At 43.5% G+C, this 18838-nt stretch overlaps 1 protein-coding gene across 5 annotated transcripts in view; it reads right to left on the bottom strand.

Annotated features, from left to right (window-relative positions):
• The window catches only part of LOC114492418 (aldo-keto reductase family 1 member C15-like), a 355773-nt gene that overhangs the window by 129026 nt on the left and 207909 nt on the right, over positions 1 to 18838 (bottom strand). The window contains exon 9 of one of the 5 annotated variants that reach the window (XM_036025061.1): positions 13602 to 13847. The exons of the other annotated variants lie outside the window; for them this stretch is intronic. Within the exon in view, the coding sequence (XP_035880954.1) occupies positions 13805 to 13847 (43 nt within the window). The 3' untranslated portion in view covers positions 13602 to 13804. Of the gene's footprint in view, positions 1 to 13601; positions 13848 to 18838 lie in introns of those variants that run through there. 5 annotated transcript variants of the gene reach the window in all.

The raw sequence follows: 18838 nt of genomic DNA, 5'->3' as shown, positions 1-18838 counted from the left end.
TGTATCAGTGAAATCATATGGTACTTGTCTTTCTCTAACTGACTTAATTCCCATAGCACAATGCTGTCCAGGTCCATCCATGCTGTTGCAAAAAATAACATTTCCTTCTTCTTTTTTCCTACAGCTGAATCATATTACATTGTGTAAATGTACCACAGCTTTTTAAAATCTGTTCATCTACTTATGGACCTGTGGGTTGCTTCCAAATCTTGGCTATTGTAAATAATGCTGCAATGAACATAGGGGTGCTTACATTCTTTCAAATTCGTTTTTTGGATTGTTTATAAATTCCCACAAGTGGAATTGCTGGGTCATAAGGCAATTTCATTTTTAATTTTTTGAGGTAACTCATACTTCTTTCCACAGTGACTGCACCAGTCTACATTCCAATCAAAAGTATAGGAGGGTTACTTTCTCTCCACATCCTCACCAGCCTTGTTGTTTGTTTATTTATTGATGATAGCCGTTCTAACTGGTGTGAAGTGGTATCTCATTGTATATTTAATTTGCATTTTTCTAATCATTGATGACGTTAAGCATCTTTTCACATCTCTATTGACCATCTGTATGCCCCCTTTCGAGAAGTGTTTATTTGGTTCCTTTGGCTATTTTTTAATTGAATTTGTTTCATTTGGTCATTTTTGGGGGGTGGAGTGTTGAATTTTTTAAGTTTTTTAAAAATAAATTTTGGATGTTAAGCTCTTTTTAACTGTATCATTGGTGCATATATTCTCCCATTCAATAGGTTGTCATTTTATTTTGTTGATGGTTTCCTTTGCTGCAAAATATTTTTATTTTTAGTGTATCCCCACTTCATTATTTTTTTTCATTTCCCTTCTCCCAGAAGATATATCAAAAAATATTGCTGTGAGAAATGTCCAAATTTTACTGCCTATGTTTTCTCCTAGAATTTTTATAGTTTTGAGTCTAACATTTAATCTTTTACCCTTTTTGAGTTATTCTTGTGTATGGTGTAAGAAGGTGGTCTAGTTTCACTTTTTGTACCTATCTGTCCAATACTCTCTTTATACAACAGACTGCCATTACCGCATTGTGGGATCTTACCTACTTGGTCAAACATTGACCATGGAAGTGTGGTTTTCTTTCTGGGCTCCTCGCTCTGTTCCATTGATCTATATGTCTGTTTTTATACTGGTACCATGCTCTTTTGATTACTGTAATCTTGTAGTGTAGTTTGATATCAAGTAGTGCAATATCTCCAAAATTGTTCTTCTTTCACAAGATTACTGTGGCTATTTTGGGGACTTTTGTGGTTCCATATACATTTTTGGAGTACTTGTTCTAGTTCTGTGAAATATGCCATTGGAACCTGAACAAGAATTGCATGGAATCTGTAGGTTGCTTTGGATACTATGGGCATTTTAAGGATGTTAATTCTTCCTGTCCATGGACATGGTATATGCTTCCATTTATTTGTATCTTCTTTAGTTTCTTTCTTCAGTGTCTTCTAGTATTCTGAGTACAGGTCTTCTACATCCTTGGTTAGATTTATTCCTAGGTATTTTTTTTCTTTTTGAAGCATCTGTGAATAGGACTGTATTTTAGTTTTCTTTTCTGATTGTTCATTATTGGCACATGAAAATGCAACTGACTTCTGGATCTTCATTTTGTATCCTGCTACTTTACTGAATTCATTTATCACTCCTAGTAGTCTCTTGGTGGAATCTTTAGGATTCTCTATGTACAGGATCATGTCATCTGCAAATAAAGACAGTTTTACTTCTTCCTTTCCAACTTGGATGCCTTTTATTTCTTCTTCTTTTCTCATTGCTGTGGCTAGAACTTCCAGTACTATGTTGAATAAGAGAGGTAAAAGTGGACATCCCTGTCTTATTCCTAATCTTAAGGGAAAGGCTTGTAATTTGTGCTCATTGAGTATGATGTTGGTTTTGTGTTTGTCATATAAGGCCTTTATTACCTTGAAGCATGTTCCCTCTCTTCCCACTTTGCTCAGTGTTTTTATCACAAATGGGTGCTAGATATTTTTGACATTTTTTCTGCATGTGTTGATATGATCATGTGGTTTTTATCCTTCATTTTAATTGTGTAGTGTATGACATTTATTGATTTGCAGATATTGTACGAACCTTGCATCCCCTGAATAAAGCTTATTGATCATGGTGTATGATCTTTTAAATGTATTGCTGAATCCAATTTGATAATATTTTATTGTCAATTTTTTTCTCCACTTACTGGTATGGATCAGTGATACTGGCCCACAATTTTCTTTTTTCCTTTCTTGGTAGTGTATTTATCTGATTTTGGGATTAGGATAATGCTGGCTTTGTAAAATGACCTTAGAAGTCTTCGCTGCCCTTGAATTTTTTGGATAGTTTGAGAAGGAGAGGTGTTATGTTAGTTAGTTCTTCTCTGAATATTTGGAAAAATTCACCTGTGATGCCATCCAGTCCAGAGCTTTTGTTTGTTTGGATTTTTTTTTCGTTTCTGCTTCAATTTTACTAGTTGTAACCTGTCTATTCAGATATTTTGATTTTTCCAGATTCAGTTTTAGAGATTGTGCCTTTCTAGGAATGTATCCATTTCACCCAGATTGTCCAATTAGTTGGCACACAGTTCTTTCTAATATTTTCTTTGTATTTCTTTGGTGCAATTCTTACTTAACCTCTTTCATTTCTGATTTCATTTACTTGGATCCTCTCTCTCGTTTTCTTGTTTATTTTTTCTAAGTCTTGGTTTAATTCATTTTTTTGTATTTTCTTGGACACAATTTGTTTATTTCTGCTCTGATGTTTTTTATTTCTTTCCTTCTACTCACTTTGGGCTTTGTTTTGTTTTCGTTTTTGTTTTCTAGTTTCTTTATGTGCAAAGTTAGATTGTTAATGTGAGCTTTATTTTCTTTATTGGGACAGGCTTGTGATGCTATAAAATTCCCCCGTAGCATTGCTTTTCCTGGGTCCCACCAGTTTGGGATATTGTGTCCTCATTTTCACTTGTTTCCAGGTATCTTTTGATTTTTCCTTCGTTAAATTGTAAACCCATTTATTGTTTACTAACACGTTATTTATCCTCCATATCTTTGTGTGCTTTTCAGTTTCCTTCCTGTGACTGATTTCTAATCTAGTTCCATAGCATTATGGTCAGAGAAGAGGCTTGATATGATTTCAATTGTCTTAAATTCACTGAGACTTCTTTCCTATTCTTACATGTGATCTCTCCTAGGAAACATTCCATGTGGACTTGAAAAGTATGTATATTCTGCTGCTTCAGGTGAAATGCCTGAAGATATCAATTAAAGTCATTTGATCTAATGTGTAAGATTTAAGGCCACTGTCTCCTTGTTGTTTTTGTCTGGAAGATGTATCCATTCCTTTCAAAGAAGCATTAATATCTGCTATTGTGACTGTATTTCTGTTGATCTTTGCCTTTATGTCTAACAAGATTTGCTTTACATGTTTAGGTGTTCCTAGGTTGGGTGTGTAAGTGTTTATTAGGGTTTTACCCACGTGTTGGATTTGCTTCCATTATCATTTAGTAGTGTTCTTCTTTGTTTCTTGCTATAGCCTTGGTTTTACAGTCTATTTTGTCAGATATAAGTACTGCCACCTCAGCTTAAAGCAAATGTAGTAACTCTTCCATTGCCAACTTGATTTTTATAGAAACTTTGAAACTGCTGGTACAATGTGTAAAAGTGTGTTAGTGGAAGCACTTTAAACTTCAAAACTTTCTCTACTCTGTAGTTCTGGTTCCTGTCAGTGCTTTGAGATTTTCTACTTACTTTCAAATTTGTTTTTCTACTTTTTTTTAAAATTTAGTCTTTGATAGAAATATGTTTCTTTCAGAAGCCACACAGGAAGTTATTGAAAGGGTAGGAATTGGAATGATGAAACCTATTGCCCCCTCCTCACTCATCTAAATATTATTTAGACTCTTTCTTCTATCTACTCAACTCTTAGAGGCCAAGGATGTGGTCTCACTCATTGGGGTTCTCAGCATCTACCCAAGGCCATGCATTTGGCCACTGCTCAGTAAACACCTGGTGGATTGGACTGTCTTGACTCCTTGCCTGACTTTAATTCCATCGTTTATGCAGTCCACCTTCTGCACACTGCTGGGTGTGGAGTCCACCCATTCCTTCAGTCAGTGTGAGGAAAAGCTGTGAAAATTGTGCTCAGGAGGACAATACATTCCTTTAGGTTGTTGGATTTCAGAAGCATAGAATTGGATTAATCCTTATCTCTTTGCCTGATGTGTGCAAAGGCTTCTTTTATTTATTTTTAATTATGTACAACACAAACCTGCCACAAGCAATCTTAGTGGCCCAGAAATGCTGCTTACCAACCAACCACAAAAGCTCTAAGTCTTACAAGCACACGGTTGATTGTTCCTGCTGGTGGTTGTAAGGAGTAGGGATTAACTTAGACAATGAGGAAATAGGAACCTAGCTAGTTAGAGCCAGGAGATTACTAGGTTACTAAACAAACATCCTGCCTTCCCGCCTACTGTAAGAATGCTTGGTTTGAAATTCCCTCGCGCGGTCTCTGTAAGCAAATAGCTGACCACGGCGTCAGTTTTTATGGAATGCTTGCTTTCTCGCGCCAAAACCCCTATATAAGGACCTGGATATGAATATTGGTGCGCCACTCTCTTGTGCTCCTCTGTGGGCACTGTTTCACTCGACAGAGAGTTCGCCCCTGGGCAGGTTAAACTTGGCCAATAAAGTAACATCTTCTATACCCTAAAGGCTCCGATATCTGTATTTGCGTCCACTGGGTGCTACAGTGGTCAGCAGGTCAGCTCCTTGGAACTTGTTCATTTTGCAGGCAGCTCCAGGGGATGTGACACAGGCCGTGTAAGTAGCAATAGATGTGGGATATTGGCACTTTGCGCATACTTGTACCACAAGGAGAGTGAGGTTGGAGCCAGAATCCAGCGCAACACAAAGGAGGGCACAGTACAGCAGGAGGACCTGTTCATTGTCAGTAAGGTAAGACATCCCCTGCAGGGAGAGGAGGTGCTGGTTTGTTGCGTGTGGGTCACCGGCCAGCAGTGACCACAGAACGCTGAGGATGGCTCGCTGAAAAACACGCGAGAAACAAACATGCACAGAGACAAACTAGTTTCTGTGGGGAAGTAGGGATGAAATGGCCGCCCCCCCTAGTGGGGAGCGCGCCAATTTACCATCCATACCTGCTTTTATTGGGCTCATTTTGCATAATAATTCAGGTAAAGTACAGTACTCATTAGGGGAAGTAAGGAACCATAGAAAACAAGGAACTCTGCTGGTCTATTAAGTCGGGGTCAAAGAGCTGTAAGACTTTGAGGAACAAGCTAACTTCCTCCTTGGACCCCTCTCATTCAACTGAGAGCATTCTAAACAAAGACGGTTTCACAGTAATTTACATATTCTTTCTTAGGCCTGATCACCCAGGGAATCTGCCCTTTTCAGCACAGAGCTACACCACCCTGTCATTGTTTTAGGCTTAGGTGGAGCAAGGGAACTAAGGCAATAAGGAGATTTTCTCCCAGACGATGAGAACTCAGGCTATGTCAAAGCCGAGGAGCGAGGGTCCATCACCCCCTTTTGCTGCAGCCCCCCATGTCCTTTTGGGGGGCCTCCCAAAGTGATCGTGCCTGTCTTAGGTCATTCCCCCCGTGGGGAATCTTACCCATCTTTGGCTAACCGACCAAGCTTTTGGGGGTTCAGTTATGAATAAAGCAACAGAAGCAGCATTCCTGCCAGGGAGATAAGCTTTTGTCTCCTTGCTGGCTTACGGTTCCAAGGGCGTTCCCTTAGCCTTAGCCTAGGCGGGGTTTCAGCTTCTGATACCAGTCAGGGCAGTTCCCAACACTGGTTGCTCAGAGCTTGGGCGAGAAGACAGCTGACAGTCCATGATGGATGATTTCTCCTATAGAGCTGGTGACTTGCATTCTTGCTTGTACCAGACCTGACAAGGACTTCTGCAGCTTCATGCATGTTTTGGGTGTGGTGCAGGTGAAGGGGTCAGTGGCAATGTGACTCATGGAGAGGGTAACTAGAGCAAAGGCAGGAAGCATGGGACAGTGTGTTGGGTGCAAGGAACCTAAAGGAGTTTGGTGTTCCTGAACCAAGCAGTGTTGCCAGCACAGACAAGAAACAGTGTGATGGAGCTGATCCTGGAAGAGGTGGTCACAGTTTAAAGAGTTCTCTTGCTGACCCAGGGGCAGAGGCTGTGTCAGTACTGGCTCTGTGGGCGATTGTTAGCACTTGTCGTCCCCCTTGTATCTCTGGTGCACCTACCATAATACGTCCTTGGTGAGGGCAGCCTTCTCCCAAACACTGAAGGCCTTGCAGTTGGAGTACTTGGACCTCTACCTCATACACTGGCCCATGGGTTTCAAGGTACTGCCCAGGCCTGGTGAGATCCCCCATGAGCAGCCTCCCTTCCTGGTTGTGCCTGCATGGGGAGTAGAAGGCATTGGGTCGGCAGCCAGGGTGCATGGGTTCTAGGCTGTGTCAGCCACACATACATATTCACTTGTCTCTGCACCTCAGCTCAAGAGAGGCTTGGACTCAAGGAACTCTCACTTCTAGTGGCTCTTGCTTCCAAGCCTGTCCTTTCTCCTCCAAGCCAAGAAAGTGATCCATGTTTCCACAGGTCTCTAGGTGAAAGCAGGAAGCAGACAGAGGACATCAGCTGAGTGAGTGGCTGTTCACATCACTCCCTGGGTCCCAAGGAATGCCTGGGCCCTGTCTGTTTCCCCAGGCTATGTTCTCTGTGGGGAGTGATGGCTGCTTTGTGATACGGGAGACATCTGCTCAATACCTGAAGTGGGAGTATAGGGTTCTGGAGAGAGATTGTTGCTCCGTTTGATGTTATTCCCTTCTGTTGATTGTATCTCACACACACGGCCCTCCCCTCCTTGTCCCCCTAACAACTGCTTTCCCAGCCTCGGTCTCATGTGGGTCTTGGCCAGGATGTCCCATGAACCTGCTCGACCAAGGGCTCAGCCACACAGGTGGCACCGGGGAGCTTTGAAAGGAAACTCTGCCTACATTGCAGGTGGTGATGTCTACACAGGCATCTCCCACGTATGCACCGTGTTTGAGGAGCTCATGGTGTGTGCCCAGCTGTCAGGTTCCTTTTGAGATTAAACAACAAAAACCACTTCACTCCTAGTACAGCTTTACTTTCAGGCTTGGTGTTTAATTTCAGTAAAGACTGTAGCAACTGCTCATCCATCATATTAGTGGACACCTGAAGATGAGAGAGAAGGAGTCAGCAGTGGTTTCTGTCTGTGACCTCAGTGCACCCAGAGAGTAAGATTAAAGTAGCAACCATAGCTGGGTCATGCTTGCTGTCAGCTGTTAGTGTTATTTTAATGCTGGACCAGGCAGTGTTTTCCACACTTCATACATATGGTTCACTTAATCCTCACACAAATTCTAGGATGTGGGTGCTGTTACTCTGCCTACTGCACAGATGGTGCAACTGAGCACAGAAAGATTTACTAGTATTATCAGGGCTCAGACGCTGACACTCAGATTAGACATGTGATACACTGCCTGGCCCTCACTTTTGAGCAGATCTCTGCAGTGGGCTCTCAGGGTTGTCAGCTCCAAGGAGAAGGCCAGATACCTAGCAGTTGAGAGAAATGTCAACATAGAAGGTGACTTCAAAGTGGGACGGGTAGATGCTTCATCATGAAAAATCTTTAAAATGTTTATCAGGTTGCAATGTTAGATTTCTCCGTACTTTCCCTCAAGAGAAAATTGCTGTCATTAAACAAACATGTGTCATACACCATTGGCCCTGTGACAAGTGACACCCAGCTGTGAGTGGCAGGGCAGAAGGTGGACCGTCAGAACATCCAAGCATCCTAAGGCACGCCCTTGTTCCCTGTCAATCTCTCTCTGAGCCCTGCACCTCCTGTGCCCCTTGGTATCTCTAGCTTCATTATCTTTCACACCACGGGGACCCTAAGAAAAGCAGAAAAGAGCCTCACAATGGACTTTGGAGAAAGCCGACTGAGCTCATGAGATAAGAAGGTAAACCCCTTTCCCTCTTCTTTACCTGAAATTGCTAAATGCTATTGTGACAATGGGCAAGGATTCCAGGTCTTCTTTACTGACAGTGAGAAGTGGGCAGTGAACTTCCAGACTGCTAGTGACCTTGCTGGCCACCAGTCCACCCAACCCTTGTCTTGTGAAGGTGAAGCTGGGGCCTGGAGAAGGAAAGTCCCATAGCATGGTGTGAGGGCTATGCTCAGGGCCAGACCTTCTGGCCCAGGGCCCAGCATTCTTTCCCCACATCTCATTCTCCCTTCATCCATGTTTGTCTTGAGGGGTGTCCACCAGCCCTCAGTAAGCTCTTTTCCCTTCGTCCTTAAAGCCTGGAGGAAAAGACTTGCCCTTGCATCGCAGTGGCATGGTGATCCCAAGTGACACCAATTTCCTAGACATGTGGGAGGTAAGCTGGGCTCACCAGCAGCATCTTCATGCTACTGATGGGCCTCCGAATGGGCAGGCATAAGATCCTGAGCCTCATGTGTTCATTGACACCAGGTTGTCTCCCTGAAACACAGGTGTGTGGGTGCATTGGGAAGGGACACCTGGCTGTGACTCTCAGAGACCTCAGTCTCCTTTTGTTCCTCTCTCTCTCTGAAATGTGCAATTTAGGGATAACTAATCATGACCCAACATTTTCTCAAATGTAAATTTTTAAAAAGATTTTATTTATTATTTTTAGAGAGTGGAAGAGAGGAGAAAGGGAGAGAAACATAATTGTGTGGTTGCCTCTCACACGCCCACTACTGGGGACCTGGCTCCCAACCCAGGCATGTGTCCTGACTGGGAAGCAAACTGTCCACCCTTTGATTTGCAGGCCAGCACTCGATCCACTGAGCCACAGCAGCTAAGGCTCAAATGTGTATTTTTTTATTAAAAATATCAAAAGGCCATTAGAGAAACTACAGAGGACTATAAAAATATAATTATAAATATACTTTTCAATACCACTGGTAGTATTTTATGGTTTTCTTACTTCTTTTATAAGCATTTCAGGAAGAAAACTTTGGCAGGTGGTGAAGTGGGGGTGGGTCTGGGATACACATGGAGGAGGGGACCACATTTTCAAGCCTGCTGCCAGCATTCAGACAAGGACTCATGAAGTTTGAAGTAGAGTGTCCAGCGTGGGAGTCAGGACATGACCAGTGTGAGAGGCGTGGCAGCGGTTAGATGGTGTGACAGGACAGAAGGTTCCTGCTGACTCTGGCCTCTAGCCCAGCCCACAGGGCACCTGTAATCCTTCAGGTCATCATGAGAGCAAGTGGGATGTGTGGGAAGGAAGCAAGTTCACATTGGAACTGGCTTGTTTGGGGAGATGAGACAATGCAGCCATTGGGTGAGATGGGCAGGTGCAGGTGCGGGGGTGCCTGAGGGCATCCCAGCAGAGGGGCAGGGGAGCACAGTCCAGGGAAACACCCAGGCAGGCCGTTCTCTAACCAGGGGAATCACTGAAACAGAGATTAAGTGAGGGGTCTGATCTCTCAGGAATAGTGTCCAAAAGCCACAACTCTGCTGTCACTGATGCTGCCTCTCCTGAAAGTCAGGGGGAAGCTCCGGGCTGTTGGGTAGCACGAGTGAGCTCTGGGAGACTGTTGCAGTGCACACTGATTGTGGCCCCTGACTCAGGCCATTGTCCCGTGGCCACTAGGACACATGCTGACTACCTGTCCTGGCACAAGGCAGGCTCTCCCATTCAGCCAACCAGTCCTGCTTGCTGGTCAGTGAACAGCACAAAACTTTGGGGTATCTGCCCTTATATCCCTTAACAAGGGAACTGCTGGTGGATTAGAAAGAAGGCACAGCATCACCTATTTCCACCCCAGTAAGAAACATCGCATGTGGCCTCAACTTTTGTTGCTCTATGCATGTCTGAGAATGATCAGAAAAGCTTCAAAAGTGTTGTTTTTGTATTACAAATAAAGTTCATCCTATAAGCAAATAGTCAAATATGGATCCTGAATAGCAAACTTGTTAAATTACCTCACTGTTATTCAATTAAAGTTGTCTCCATTTTCTCCACACCACCCCCCCCAACCAGGGCCAAACCCACCTCCATCTCTTGCTTCCACCCTTACCCTTGGGTTTGTCCATGTGTCCTTTATGGTAGTTCCTGAGGAGCCTTGTCCCCACTGTCACCTCTCTCCTCCCCACTGGCTATTGTTAGATTGTTCTTAATTTCAATGTCTGTGGTAATATTTTGCGTGCTTTTTTCTTTTGTTGATTATGTTCCAGTTAAATGTGAGATCATATGATATTTGTCCCTCACCACCTTGCTTACTTCACTTAGAAAAATGCTCTCCAGTTCCATCCATGCTGTCCCAAAGGGTAGGGGCTCCTTCATTCTCTCTGCTGAGTAGAATTTGATTGTGTAAAAGTACCATCATTTTTTGATCCACTCATTTATTGATGGGCACTTAGGTTGCTTCCACCACTTGGCTATTGTAAATTGTGCTGCTATGAACATTGGGATACATAGGTTCTTTTGGATTAGTGTCTCAGGGCTCTTAGGATATATTCTCAGCAGCGGAATTGCTGGATCAAAAGGCAGTTTCACTTTTAGTTCCCTGAGGACATTCCATACTGTTTTACAGAGTGGCTGCACCAATTTGCATTCCTAGGAACAGTGCCCAAGGGTTCCCTTTTCTCTGCATCCTCTCCAGCACTTGGTTGTTGATTTGTTTATGATGGATGTTCTGACCTGTGTGAGGTGGTATCTCATTGTGGTTTTAATTTGCATCTCTCTGATGGCTAGTGATGCTGAGCAACTTTTCATATGAAGAGCAACTTTGTATACCTGTCTTTGCAATGCTGACTTATCTCCCAGCCAGCGTCAGAGCTGTTGGCTGAATCTTCCACCTGGTGGGGAAAGAGACCTACTAATGTCCAAGTTCAATGAGCAGCTGCTGATAAAAGGTGCCTTTGCAGTACCTGCTAGATTTCAAGGGTTTTTGGTTTTGTTTTATTTTTGAACACTTTGTGAGTCATTGTGAGGAAAGAAACAACAGGGAGCAAAAATAAGCAAACACTGGGGAACTGGACAGCTTAGGAAGTTTCACAGAGTTTACCTGGAAGCAAAGGGGCTACAAGCAAAACCTAACAGGCTCAGGGGAGCCTGGGAGGCAGCCTTGAAACTTAAGAGACACAAATTAACCACATTGGTTGTTCTGAAGTTCAGACTTTCTAATTAAAAGCAGGTTTTCTCCTTAGTCATGTCCTAGGCCAGTATTTTTCCCTAACAAAGCTCCATCTATACCTTAACTGAGCCTGTCAGTGACCTTTTGGCATCTATGGTAACATGCCTAAGGAACGTGGAATTTCCTTTCCCCAGACTCCTCACAGCACAGGCACCACACCAGGGGGACACCATGAACGCCCTCCATGTTACTGTCATGGTGTTAAATGTTGACTGTAACTATTCTGTACCCACCTGTGTAAAAGAAGTCTGTGCCTACCATTTTACCTTTCATCCAACCCAGAGGGCCCCCCACCCACCCAGCTTTGCTTTCTCCCGCCTCCTCATCTATCACCAATGCACTTCTGGTGACCCCCTTATGCCTCCTCTTTTGACTGTGATGTATAAAATAAGGTGCTAAGCTGCCATTCTCCAGAGCATTTCTCGATTGGTACAGGGTTTGCTTCCCAGAGACTGTCAGCAGTTTGACTCAAATAAAACCACCAACATTCTCGACCAGTGTGAAGGTCTCTTACCTGGACAGCAGTGCCAGTCCCCATGAGTTCCCACATCCCTGTGCATGTGGCACTTGAATGTGCTCTGCAGCTCCTGCCTCACAGGCCCTCCTCCCTGGGGCCCTGCTTTGGTCTGTACAACCTGCCTTCTGTGGAAGGTCTTCCCCACTTCAGGGCCTCCAGACTCAGGTCCCAAGAGAAAAGTGACACAGGTGTCCCTTCCAGGAGGCCCACTTGTGTCAGATGGCTGGCATCTGTTTCTGATGACTTTAGGATGGGGGAGGGGGCTCACCTCAATGAATACCGCCCCATTAGGGTTTTGTCTCCTTTCAGCGACATGGAAACCCAAGGATACTGGGAAAATTAGAGACATAAACCAAGCAGCAAAGAAAATAGCCTAATAGGAGATGCTTTTTTTGTGGGGGTTGGGGTGTTCTACACAGACATCAGGGGCTGTTGACAAAGAAAGGGAATCAGGTAATTAGGCAGGAGGCAGGAAAAGGAAGCTGTGTGATGAGGCCCTTTCCTCACCCACATAAGGGAACCCTGGTCTACTGGAAGACAGCCTGGCCTACCTACCGAGCAGGGGTTTAGGGGCTGTTTTCAGGTTACACGCAGCTGTTTTCTCCCACTCCTCCCTGGAGTTTAAATAAAGCTCCTGGCTCCCATGGCAGCACCAGGAGGCAGTGCACTTCCATCACCCCTGCCCTGTGCTTTGTTACAGTGTTCCCTCCTCCAGATGTGATGCACAACAAAAGCTTATGCTTTCCCCTTCCATAGTCAGTGTTCTTTTAAAGACTTTTGATAGGGGACTTAAGATTTGCAAAATTTAACTTAAGGTAAATAGCCATAAATCTAGCAAGTAATGTGTATGTTAAACTTTCATTTCAGAAACTACAGATAAGGCCCATCCTGGCTCCTGGGAAAAGCAGCCAACCTCCCTGAGCATTGGCTAGAGATTACCACCTGGAGACATCCACACCAGGAAGAAGCAGGTGACTTCCCCTCCCCCTTGGAGGCAGCTAAGGGCCCAGGACAGGAATGTAGCAGCAGCTGAATTTCATAGCCTTCACTGCACCCTGCTTGTCCTCCCCCACCCCACTTATAAAAGATCTGGCCAAGAAAGAGAATGGAAGATGGTTTGTTAAGGTATGAACCCACCATCTTCTCGGATCGCTGGCCATCTGAATACAGCTCCCATAAAAGATTCAATAGCTGTCATTGCTTATTGGATTTGGTAGTGACAGGCAGCCCGAACACCGGTGTTCTTTCCAGTTACAGTTTCAGTCAGGAAGGAAATACCACATGCGTCTCCGGACACGTGTACCATTTCCCCTGCACTCCAGCCTCGTCGCCCATCTGGGCTTCCATCAGAACCGTTTCTCCTCACCCTGGAGAACTTCCTCTGAAGATTCTTAGTTGAACTTTTCTCTTTTTTATTTGTCCCACCTTTCTTTGCAATTGCTGTTGAAACAGTTGTAGTAGGATGGCTGCTCTGAGACCTGTGATGATTCTCATGTCTGGGTCATCTGGTACAGGCATCTGTTGCTTGTCTTTCATTCCGTTCATTCCTTCCTTCTTCTTGGTATGATGAGTTATCTTTCATTGAAATCTGGACATCTCAGAAATTTTATATTAGGTTTTAAATCTCCTTCAAGGAACTGATAAAATGTTATAGAGTGCCAATTTCAAAAAAGAGACAGAAAGTAAAACCGGAACTATAGAACAAGACAGGAGTGGACTTTGAAACTTTGAAGTACAGCAAATGGTTAGCTTTTTTTGAGAGCTCGTATCTGCAAAGATCACCTCCTGGGATGTCAGTATTTGAGCCTCAGTGACACAGGGGGGAAAAGAAACAAACAAACACACAGAAGAGCCAAAGCAGAGGTAGGTGATGTTGTTCGAATTGTATCATTGTTTATTTGGGGGAAAAATTGGGTTTAGAGGCTCATTTCCTGATCCAGACATACAAGCCTTATTGTGACTGACCCGGGTATGAGGCATGGAACACAACAGACACCTTCTCATCCTTGAGATGATCTCCAACCCTGGGCCACATTTAAAAATGGGAGCATCCTCACACACTTGTCATTAATATTCATCACGAAGTGGAAAATTCGGGTGGTCAGCAAAACTAAAAGAAAAAAAAATCCTTAGTCTCGTGAGTGTTTCTGGGTTGGGTCAAAAGAGGCTTCTTTTAAACTGGCTCAGGGTTAAATATTTGAGAGATAATTTTCTTTCTGGAGAAGTACAAACTCAACTAGTTTTCTAATAACCCTGTACAGTTGCATCACACTGTAGTAAACTCATTGTTAGAAATAAATATACTTACTGACGCTTGAGCATCTACATAAAAATACACTAATGTAGTCTGTTATTGCAGGTATATAATTCTACAGCTTAAGGAGACAGAACTATTGGTGTTGAGCTTTTACCTCCCAAGAGGAGAGAAATGAACACTGCCTTCCTTTAAAACAATGTCCTACTGGTTTAACATATAAAGTTATCAAATACTTCAAGGTAATGGTGAGGAAGGTGAAAAACATCACCAGTGTTCAGTTTTTTCCAAGCATCAATAATAATTCATTGTTGACTTTACTGGGCGAAAATCTCTATATTGGATCTAAAATGGATATAGTTGTCATGAAGTATGGCACTTCAACAGAGAGCTTCCCTGAGCAAGGGAAGTAACCTCACTCTATGTATATAACCATGTTTGAGATAGAAAAAACTGAATCATTGAATAAGCGTTCATAGAAATTACTGATATTATGAAGGAATACTACCAGCTGCTCTACTCTCCCTTCCTCTTACCCTTCTATCCTTCTGTTATATTATCCATTCAGCCAATATTCATTGATTATTCAAGGAAAGAGTAGCTCTTTAAAGGAACTGGCCTAGCAATCTAACATTCTGTGGTCCAAAATTATAACCAAATTGGTTAATAAACTATATGTTATATTAATTATAGGGGTAGTTGCCAAAAGTAAAATAAATTTGAGTGGAGAGAAAGAGTGCAGGCAGGGTGCCTTTTTAGATACAGTGACAGAGAAGGTATTGCGAGGGTAACATCTGAGTTAAGACTTAAGGAGGTGGAGGAGGGACCGTCCAGCTACATGGAAAACGAGTGAGCTGGCAGAAAGAACAGCCATTGCAAAGCCCTGAGCCAGGCCTGGCACCTGTGAAAATCAGCAAGGGGCCACTGGGGCTCATGGAGTCAGAGGAGAGAGCAGTAAGATGTGGAGGCAAAGACAGAGGAAGGGATCACCCTATTGGCTCATGTAGATTGTCTAAGGAATTTGTCCTTTGCTCTGAGTGAGGTGGCAGGCTATCAGATATCTCAAGGAGGGGTGTCTGATCAGATCAACCATGGAACCCATGGTTGACATGATCTTTTTGTGTGGGGATGAAGTAGAGAAAAGGGAGAACAAAGAGTGGCCAGTGACTTGACTGTAACATCAGCATGTTTGGGGTGTGTGTGTGTGTTTGTGTGTGTGCGCGCGCGCGTAGGGGACACTGGGGGCACAAAAGTCCCATCTTCAAGAATCTTTGCTATACAATGAGAAGTGGGATGTAGCTGGGAACTGAGGTGAAATCAGGAGAGGACTTTATGGAAGGTGAGCACATGTTTGAAAGCCTCAAGGAATCATCTTGTGGAAGGGAAACAGTGATGATATTAGCAGAGATGGGACTTAGGTCAGCGAGCATGACAGTGAGACAGAAGGGCAAGGGGTGAGGGAATATGCAAAGGATGACAGTAAATCGATTGATCCTGGAATTCAAGCAGGACTAGGACAGAGGAACACGAGGGTGACCGAGAAAAGGTGGTCTGACAGCTAGAAGAAAAAGTGATTTCCCACAAGTTCCCTAAAGCAAGAGGGAACAGAAGACTCTTCCTGGGGGACTGGAGTAAGCTGAATCCCCTCACTGTCCTTCTTCCAGAATCTGCAATGAAACAAACTACTTACAGAGTAAAATTTAAATAATGGATGTTCCTGTTGAGGCCATCTAGAATTTTCATATCCTCTGGCGCAAATTGGAAGTCAAAAACCTATCAGACATGTGAGAAGACCAACTTGATTTCCCTGAGGCAATTGCCCCCCACTATCCATCCCACCCACAGATACAGACAGACACACAAATTGAAGCAGAAGTTTATGTAGGATTATGAGAAGGTTGTCACAAATCTGGGGCTCACTCCCTGGCAATTCAGGTCACCCTCAGAGACTTCTATGGGGTGACTGTGGTAGCAGCAAAGGAATCCTAGAAATTTTTGAGCCCAAACCTCATCTCATCTAATTCCCTCTTTTGCAGCTGAAGAAATTAAGAGATGATTTTCCCAGGGCCATGCAGCTGGGTTAAAAACCAGGATTGAGATCAAACCTGACCCTGTTTAGTGTCCCATTTTATACCCCCCACACCCTGCAGCAGTTGGAGGATAGAACCATTAAACACAGCACTTCTATGCACAGAGTACAAGAAGACAAGCTTTGCCCCAACCAACATACATGGAGAGCCTCACCAGTAACCTGCACCAGAGGCAATGCTGTGCCTGTCAGTGCCTGCTGCCCACAGCCCTACCACGCACCTGGAAGTTCTCTTGGATTCTCTTCTCACTGAAGCTCTTGGTCAGGACAACCACCCCCCGCTGTAGCTGGTAGCGCAGGGCCACCTGAGCTGGGGTTCGCTGGTGCTTGTCAGCAATGGCATTGAGTACTGGGTCCTCCAGGAGAACTGGGTTGTCCTTGTGCACCCTGGGAAGGAGGCAGACATGCTGTGTGTCTGAGGGTGCATATCCATTTCACTAGGGTCTGCTTGTTCAGACTCGACACTGCTAGTCCTCTAGAATCTTCCTCTCTACCCTCTGGCCATGTGAAGGTCTTATTTTGTGTCTTTTGGTGAATCCAGAGAAGAACAACAGAGAACGTAAGGGAGAAATGGAAACAAATTTTCTTTCTCATTTTTAAAAACATTTCTGAGAAATTTAGTAAAAGGTCAAATAACTCAGAAAGACACAATTGTTATCCAAAATGAAACCCAAAGACCACCATCATAAAAACATAACTAGCTATTTTATAAGAACTTTCTATTTCACACAAATGCTTTCAATGAATTCTCTCAGTTTTGTCAACAAACACACAGGGGTGCCCAAACTTTTGGCATCCCTGGGCCACACTGGAAAAAGAAGAGTTGTCTTGGGCCACATGTTGAAAACATTGTCACATGTAATCACAAAAAAGTATTGTAACTTTTTCATTAAATTTATGATTTTGTGTTGGGCTATATACATAACCACCCTGAGCCACGTGCAGCCACTGGGCCACCGTTGGGACACCCCTGCAAGGTGGATAATTCATATTCCACTTAAGATATAAAGAAACTACAATTTATAGAAGGGGTTACTTGTTTCACATCACTCAACTACTGAGTGTCAGAATCAAGGCTTGGGCTGGCATTGTCACCCTTCAAAGCCAAAACTTCTGAGATTTATGAACATCTTCATCAGTAGTGGTACGATTTGGGAAAGTTTTATTGAGACTTTACAATGTACGCTAGGGAAAGGGTTGACAGACATGAATTATTCTTGCTGTCTATCCTTAATTTCTCCCAAAAGATACAGCATTTACAATGAGAATAACTTTCTAGAAATTATTACCAGTCCTTCTTGGGATCGGAGCCTAGGGCACTGTATGCAATGAGGACAATGTCCTTGGACTTGCAGAATTCCAGCAGTTTGCTCTGGTTGAGGTACAGGTGACATTCCACCTACAGATGCCAAGCACAAGCATTTGTAATATAGACCACCATATCTACAAGTAACCTAGAGTGCTGTAAAGCATGGCGGAGGGATCACAATACCAGAAAAGTTGTATTTAGGAATACAGGAACAGTTTCACAAAGGGACTGTGTTTGAGGTCCATTACGGTTTACAGTCCTGGGGAAGCTGACTCTGTCTTTCCTTCCTTCTGCTGACTGCAAACCTAGTAAAAGGCCAGGCTCCAGCATATTTTATTTCTGCCAACTACAAGTGAGGCAGGGCTGGATTGCAGCTGCCCAGAATTCCACAATGAAAACAAATCATTTCATTGAATTTTTGTATCTCTTCCAAGTCCTTGCAGGCACAGCTCCAGGGAGTGCACATAGAAGTGTCACACCCATTGCTGGTTATCGGTTTTCTCTCCAGCATTGCGCACCAGGGACTCGTAAGTTAAAAAAAAAAAAAAGAGATTCACCATTTTAAGGTGTCCTTCATAATCACAACTGACTCACACAAAATGGAAAATAGTATGGTAGTCATTTCTAAACACTAATTCTACCACAAGTTCTTAGTTAAGTTCCTCATCCTTCACTTGGTCAAAAATGCCATCAAAAAAGGCATTATTCAGAATTCGCTGAACTAAGCTCCAGTCCTGGTATCCAGGATACATGTAACAACATTCCTTAAGAAGCCCAACCCTTAATTTCATTACATATTTCCCTGTATCAGAACCTCATTAAAACCTCTGAATCTCTGTGGCTTTTTTCTCTGTCTTTTTGGCAAGAAAATAATTGTCTTAGCTCCAGGATCAATTTCTGTTGTGGTGCCTTTGTTTCAGCAATGCCTCCTGCTGGGAGAGGCCTCTCAAGTCCCCACCTACTCCCTTCAGTCTTGTGAACTCCCACTTTCCTAACAGCTCCTGCTCCTGCCCACATCTTTGATGACTTCGCCAGAGGGGCAATTCCGCTTTCTTGTGTGCCTTCTCATTGTTATAGCCTCTGTTGGTGCAATTCAGAAAACCAAATCAGTGAAATTACACCTGGAACTAATAAGAAATTTGTGCTAGATAGAACCCCTGAGTGTTGCTTTGTTTAATGTTACCATTTTGCCAGCCCTGCTTCCTTTGCAGCCTGCCACAGGATGTGACACTGTAATTTATGCTCCACTCATCCCTCTGGCTGGTCAAGGTCAGAATTCTACCAGATTCTACGTATTCAGTATTTCTCACAGTATATTTCAATTAGTATTTATCAATTTGAGTATAACTTTTATATTTTTATTGTAAAAGTAGGGCTATATTCTGTGTCAGATAACAAGAAAATTCTCACAACTGATGTGAATACCCTTGAGCATGTCACTCGACCTGT

This window comes from Phyllostomus discolor, chromosome 1 (assembly GCF_004126475.2).
Source record: "Phyllostomus discolor isolate MPI-MPIP mPhyDis1 chromosome 1, mPhyDis1.pri.v3, whole genome shotgun sequence".
NCBI classification, from domain to species: Eukaryota; Metazoa; Chordata; class Mammalia; order Chiroptera; family Phyllostomidae; genus Phyllostomus; species Phyllostomus discolor.
The sequence above is the reverse complement of the archived record's forward strand: the minus strand, read 5'-3'. Positions and strand labels throughout refer to the sequence as shown.